This window comes from Penaeus vannamei, chromosome 9 (genome assembly GCF_042767895.1).
Source record: "Penaeus vannamei isolate JL-2024 chromosome 9, ASM4276789v1, whole genome shotgun sequence".
Taxonomy (NCBI): Eukaryota; Metazoa; Arthropoda; class Malacostraca; order Decapoda; family Penaeidae; genus Penaeus; species Penaeus vannamei.
In genome coordinates this window covers 8,226,918-8,234,417 of record NC_091557.1, presented here as the reverse complement: position 1 = coordinate 8,234,417, position 7,500 = coordinate 8,226,918, and the positions used below count along the sequence as shown (strand labels likewise).

At 52.7% G+C, this 7,500-nt stretch overlaps 1 protein-coding gene across 1 annotated transcript in view; it reads left to right on the top strand.

Moving 5' to 3' along the window:
- The window catches only part of LOC113828251 (protein sprouty), a 14,604-nt gene extending 9,044 nt beyond the window's left edge, over positions 1-5,560 (top strand). The window contains exon 2 of the mRNA XM_027381189.2: positions 2,187-5,560. Coding sequence (XP_027236990.2) covers positions 2,236-3,144 — 909 coding nt within the window. The 5' untranslated portion in view covers positions 2,187-2,235 and the 3' untranslated portion in view covers positions 3,145-5,560. The remainder of the gene's footprint in view (positions 1-2,186) is intronic.
- The last annotated feature ends 1,940 nt before the right edge of the window (positions 5,561-7,500 follow it).

Here is a 7,500-nt window from a genome sequence, read left to right as displayed (position 1 = left end):
GCGGAGGAGAAGGGATTCGTGGGGATGGGGGTGGGGGAGAAGGGAATGCGAGGAGGGAAGGGGAGGGAAGAGGAGGAGAGGACACGGAAGGGAAGGGGAAGGGAGGGGGGGTATGCGGTAGAGAAGGGGAGGGAGGGAGGGAGGGAGGGAGGGAGGGAGGGAGGGAGGGAGGGAGGGACTGGTTCGCGAAGGGCTACAATGATTTCCTCGGATTTTGCCGAGTTTCCTGCCCCTTCCTGTGCGCCGGCTTGTGCCCTTCTAGAGCCAGACATCGGTGTAAAAAAAAAAAAAAAAACAAGAAAGAAAGAAGAAGAAAGAATCCTGCAATTAGGGTCATTTTGCCCCGTTTGCGGCGTGGGCTCGTGGGCCTTGTGTCTCGAAAAACGGGCCACTTGTGCCGTTCTTTCCCCGAGTGGAGTGTGAGAAAGGAAGTTGGAGTTCTACACGAGTGGGCGGCATCCGTTCCTACCATCCTCCCCGCCCCTACCCCCCTACCCCCTGCCTCCTCTCCCCTCCACCCCGTCTCCACCCTCCCCAAATTCACCCATTGCCTTCCCTCTCCCTCCCCCTCCCCCTCTCCCCCCTCTCCCTCTCCCCCTCTCCCTTCACCCACCTCTATCTACCTCGACCACCCTAACACTCTCTCTCTCTCTCTCTCTTCTCTCTCTCTCTCTCTCTCTCTCTCTCTCTCTCTCTCTCTCTCTCTCTCTCTCTCTCTCTCTCTCTCTCTCTCTCTCTCTCTCTCTCTCTCTCTCTTTCTATCTATCTGTATTTCTCTTTCTATTTATCTCTTTTTCTCTCTGCACGCGTATAGTTTTCGTGTGTGTGTGCGCACGAGAGAGAGAGAGAGAGAGAGAGAGAGAGAGAGAGAGAGAGAGAGAGAGAGAGAGAGAGAGAGAGAGAGCTAGGCAGTCTGCCAGTTAGGTCGACCTAGTGTAGCTCCTGGTCAATTGGTGGGGGTTCCTCTCCCTCTACCAACCCCTCCCGCCCTGCATTGACCATTTACCCCCTCCCCCCTTTGCCCTGTTTCATCCTGTCCCCCCCCCCTCCTCCTCCCACCTCCACCCCTTAACTCTATCGTCTCTGCTCTAGTTATTAGTACATAGTATTTTCTGTTTATCGCAGCCATTGATAACTACCATTTTATCTTCTTGGCCCCAAAACATCCAGAATCCCACGCGGCGACTTCGCTGTCTTGGCTAGTTGGTAGCAAGTACAAAAGCTAGTAATAATTCGTCTGTCAGTCTGTGGATAGATTACTAGCATTGAGCAGCCCCGACGGCCGCGCTCAAATCTGTCCCCTTGTTGGAGCACGTGCGTTGTCGCGTCTGGTTTGGGTGTATCAAGCCTCTTGCTTTTTTCCCGGGCTTTTTCGTAATCCTTTTTCGGTGGTTTGTTTTTAGGCTTTGTTGTGTGCTGTTTAGGATGTCTTTTGTGACTGTCGGATTGCCATTGTGTCACTCTACGGTCTGCCTGACTGTCATTATGCTTACTACCGGGCTACGATGATGATTGTTATGCTCGCTCCCGGGCTAGCATGTTATCATTATGCTTATTCCGGGGCTACCAGGTTATAATTTTACTCACAAACGCATATCAGGGCCAGGTACAGTGCAACAGTGTTACCAGACTCCCTACTGTTTAAACAAATCACAGCTTAACAGTGCCAGTTGGAGAAAAGTAATAGAAAAGGGTAAATAGAGAGAGTGCCAGAGTGACACGAGGCTCATACCAGCATTTTCGCAGTGCCACACGTGGAATATGGCTACCACTAAAAGAGTAGCATTGTTACCAGGTACCTCGTGGTAGGGTTACCAGGCACAGTGCAGCAGTGCCCCGCCGCGACCACTGGTTAAGGCGGGAGGCGGTAACTTGCTCAGCGGAAGCCGGCCATTGGAGGATAATTGCCGCTGTCTTGGGGAGAAGGGGTGGCGGGGGGGGGGGGGTCTTGGGTGATGGAAGGCCTGTTGTCGTGGCTGCGGCGTCGGGCGGGCTGCTCCTGGTGGAGTCCTGTGTGTAAGAGGTAGGCAGATCGGGCTTCCGGTCGGGCAGGCGAAGGCGGACAGCCCTCGCCCTTGTTCTCCACATGTGTTTAGAGTCGGGCGAGTTCCCGCCCCGTGCATGCATCCTAGTGTTAAGTTCCCTCGTGCCAAGCGCCGTGCTAACGCCGTGTTCTCGTGTTCCAGAGTGCTGTGGAGCGGCGGCTGAGATGATGTCCGGCGCGCGCGCTCGGTGATGTCTCACGATGGCCGCAGCCAAGGCGGGGGCGGCGGGGGGGGCTGTGCGGGGGGGCCGGGCACCACCACCTCCCCCCAGGGCAGCCCCATCACGCTCTCCGTGCCCCGCCCGGACCACCAGCGCACCACCAACCTCTACGTGGACACGCCCTTCAAGCACCGCGTGGCGCCCCGCTCGCGGCCCGGCCAGCATCCTTCGCCGGCGGGGGGTCGCGCCCCCCACTCCACGGACCTGCCGCTGGTCCACGGCGCGCCCGCCCGCAGCAGCGGCAAGAGGCCGGCCGCCGCGGCCAAGCTTACGGCCGCCCAGACAAGCTTGAGCGTCGGGACGACAGTGAAGGGCGGCAGCCTCGAGGGCAGCACCGCGGGCGTGACCCTCGGGCCGCAGGGCAGCCGCGCGCCCGTCATCAGGAAGCAGCCCGCCGCCCTCACGTTCACGAAGGGCGGCCGCGACGACATCGACGGCGAGTCCATCATCTGCTCGTGGTGCGGCCGCTGCCGGTGCGAGGCGTGCACCAAGCCGCGGCCGCCGCCTGCGGCCTGGCTCTGCCGCAACAAGTGCCTGTGCTCGCCCGCAGCCGTGGTCGACTACGCGTCGTGCCTGTGCTGCGTCAAGGGCGTGCTGTACCACTGCAGCAAGGACGGCGACGCCGACTTCGACTCGGCCGCGGACCACCCGTGCTCGTGCGGCGGCCCGCATGCGCTGCGGGGCTGGGCGTGCCTGGCCCTCGCCTCCGTACCTCTGCCGTGCCTGCTCTGCTACTGGCCCCTGACGGCGGCGCGGCGCCTGCTGGAGAGCACGTACCAGCGGTGCACGAGCCACGGGTGCCGCTGCCCCCAGGGCGTGGGCGCGCGCCACCACCCGCCGCCGCCCCCGGAGAAGCGGCCGCTGCACGACTGCGCCTGAAGGGCGTCGCGCAGCGGGCCGCCCTCCCCCGGCGGGCGGCCCGGGCCACCCACACCCACGGAGGAAGGCCTCGGCCACCCTCTCAAGCTTTAATCCCCGGCCAGGGTGGCCGCCCGGCCCGCGCCGCCCGCCGGAAGCTGAGCGGCCTCGGGGCGCTGGTGGCGGAGCGTGGGCGCGGAGCCTCCTCCTAGTCACGCCCACGCCGCCCACGCCGCCCGCACCAGCGCATGGCCCCGGGCACATTCAGGGATCAACGCCGCGCCCACCAGTCAGGGGCGGTTGAGACGGTGGGCGGCGCATCACGCCGACACCTCTCTTACATCGTCATTAATTTATTATTCAGCCTTGTACGACGGTGAGGCGAGATGCGCGCGGTGGCAGCGCCGTCGGCCGCCGCCCTCGCGACGGAGGCGCCGCCAGCACCCTCGCGCCGCAGCCGCCGTGCTGCGATGCTGCGATACTGTGCTGCTCGTATCGTTGGTGTTGGCCCCGCCCGCCCGCCGCCCACCCTCAGCCGCCCAGCCCCTCCCCCTAATCCCACCCGCCCGCAGATACAAGGGCGGGCAAGCAGGACATGACTGGGACGGGTCACCCAGTACCTTCTAGTCGATCAATTAATGTTGTTGCGCGAATGTTATTGCTGGCGAAAAGTGGGCCCGCGACCTTCCCTCCCAGACAGACCAGGGGCGCAAGGACACTGCAACCCCGCCCTCCCCCCCTCCCCTCCCTCCACTCTCTCGCCGCCCGCATGGAGGGCCGCGCGCGCCAGCCCTACCCGAGGGCGGAAGGACAACCTCCAAGGCATTCCGACCCGAGGACCAGGTCGTGCTCGCGCCCTCAGTGACCGCGGGCTGGACGATCTTGTGCTGACCTCAGACTGGCTTCCACGGGACACGCCCCTCACGTGCGCCAAGGAAAGATTTGTGCTCGGATGAACAGACGGACAAAGCCGCGCTAGCAGACGCCCCCACACGGACACACAGACGCAAAGACACAGACACCCTCACGGACACACTCACTCATACTCACACACCCAGTCACTCTTTCACAATCTCACTGTCACTCGCTCTCACTCGCTCACTCATACGCCCACATTCCCATTCTCTCGCCCTCACGCACACGCTCTGCAGGTGTACATGTCTGTCTGTTTCGGATCGGAGAGGAGAAGGCAGACACGCTCGAGGAGATGAATCAAACTTGTGATTGTTGGTCAAGTCGAGAGAAAAAAGTGTGAAGTTTGATTTGTGTTGAACCGCATATTTTTTCCTTCCCACAAAAAAACACGCGAATTGAAACGAAAATGAAAACAAGAAAGAAAGGAAAACAAGAGGAGGCCCGTGAGGTGCAGATGGACGCATTTTCGGCCAAACAAACGATTATTAATTTTTTTCTCTCTCTTTCCTTTCTTCCCCCCCTCTTTCTTGTGGATAACGAACGTATTGATTGTTAATCTGAGGTCGGTTGCGAATGCTCATTGTTGATAGATTGTGTGTCTTATCTCTCTCCCTTTTTTATATATATTACTGTAAGAGACAAAGAGAGAAAATATTTAGAAATTGTTTGGATATACGATTTGTTATAGTGAGAGGAAGAGAGAGAGAGAGAGTGAGTCAAAGAGTCAGTCAGTCGAGTCTATGTAAGGTATAAGCAGAGACTCTCCCCCCCCCCTAAGTCCCCCATTTCTAGGCGTCCCCCCACGGACTCTAGGGCGGACGGGGAGGGGGGGAGGGGGAACCCAGCGCCGTCTCCTGGTCAGGTAGTTCACAGTCGTAAACGCGGGGCTGCGGCAAGTCCTCTTGGCCGGCTTGGAATCTTGTATAAAAAAGGAAGAAAAAAAAGTGCATCCGAATTTTGTATAAAAAAAAGGAAATACAAGGGGAAAAGAAACGTCACAAATCTTATATAATTATTTGTTTTCTTCAAATTTCTATTGATATTTAATATATATGTATATATATATGTATGTATATGTATATTTATATGTATATGTATATACCAACACAACTTCGGGGCCTACCAAGCCGCTTGCCGCCTCCCTGGCTCGCACACACACAAAAAAGAAATGTATTTTTGTAAAGGCAGGATTCCTTTTTTTATGGAATGAGGAGTTTGTGTTGCAAGCCTGCGTGGGTGTTGCGATCGCCCCCCAGGTGTTGCAACCCCCTGAGTCCAGGAGTGGGGGGGGCGGCCCGCTTTTCGTCCTGTTGCTTTGTTTATAAGATTTATCCGAAAAAAAGATGTTTTGTTCTTTGTAAAGTTACTGTACAGAATTGTCTATGGAGAGAGAATTATTGCTGATATATAATTCTTCTTTGTATAACTGCTTTATATGTTCCAAAATACTTATATTGGCAGTTATTGTATGTATGTACATAAGGAATATTGAAAATAATAACAAAAGGAGAAAAAAATAAAATTCCGTCGATTCATTTATTCCTTCCGTTGTTTAAAGCCGATGGGAGGGGGAGGGGGACGTATACCCAACCCCCCCCCTCCTCATCCACCCATGCTGGCCCGGAACAGCTGTGTCATCTATGCCAATTGGGCAGCATTAAGCCTTTTATAGCATTCACGAAAACGAAAATGAGATGAAATCATTTCTTTTTGGCTTGGGTTGACATGTCATGGGTCCCTGAATGATTGAGAAAGACATGCTCAAAATGGCAAGCAGAAATAAACATAAACAAAAAATATAAATACAAAACAAGCCTAAACTATTTACTTATGAACATACTTTCATCAAACACACGGTACTTATATTGAAAGCCTTGACATGAATTCCACCCCATTAATATGAGTATGGCAAATGACAAAGAAAATAAATGTGTCTGTAGAAGTGCCATGTTTGGAAGGGTCTTTGGCTCTCCTTTTGGCACTGGAGGAACGGAAGTCACGTGACCACACCAAGGGCCTTCTGTTGACATCTCTAAGGCCTTTGTGCCATCCTTGCATTCCTGTAACCTTTTATGACCTGTTGACCTTGACCTCTAGCACGGGTCAAGGCTTGGTATGACCTGTGATGTCTTTCATCTTTGAAATCGATACGATAAATATGAATATTCAACTGTTTGTTTATTTATTGATTTATTCTTATTATTTATTCAGGAACGAAGGAGGAAATGGTTAAACTGGTATATTTATTTTAACATTGTTTGATTTGTATTTTTTAAACGGAGGTCCCATCTTTTATTTTCAAAATCTCATAAAACTGTTCTCGAAAATTACCAGACATTACATTATTTTGGTGCAATAGACGGATAAAGCTGTCAAAATATCAAACAATCTAGAGTGACACATTTCAATATAATTCAATCACCGACGCGAGCGATGGCAACTGCACTTACTCACGCGAGCGGAATCGCACTCCAGTCTGGCGGTGGAGTCTCTCGCGGAGTGACCTCGGTTCGCCCGCACACGCACATACACATACGCACACACACGCTCACTCATATACGCACGCTCACACTCACAGTCACTCATACTGTCATTCATACTCTCACTCATACTCATACTCTCTCTCACACACACTCACTCATACACGCACGCTCGCAGTCACTCATACACACACACGCACGCACGCACGCACACACACACACACACACACACACACACACACACACACACACACACACACACACACACACACACACACACACACACACACACACTCACTCACACATACACACACACACACACACACACTCACACATACACACACACACACACACACACACACACACACACACACACGCACACACACACGCACACACACTCTTACTCACACACTCACACATACACACACACACACACACACACACACACACACACACACACACACACACACACACACACACACACACACACACACACACACACACACACACAAACATTATTCACTGGAGCCTGAAGAAGAAGAACACACCTATGCATGTCAATATACATTCGAATTTGAGCAAAAAAAACGAATATGGAAAATAACATAATCTGAATGTTAAAAAAAAACACAGACATACACACATAGACACATCAACACCTAAAAAAAAAAGAGAAAGAAAGAATGTTGAAATTATACACACATAAATCATTTTCATACAAAGCAACCTCTTTGTGTACACACGCAGACGTACACGAAGATCGATAAATCATGTCGCTCATGTTGAAAGACTGTGGTAACCAAGGAACAACTATTTTCTATTTACTGTTTACTATTTCTATAAACTATTTATATATTTACTATTTTCTATTTACTATTTACTATTTCCTATTTCTATAAACTATTTTCTATTTACTATTTACTATTTTCTATTTACTATTTACTATTTCTATAAACTATTTTCTATTTACTATTTTCTATTT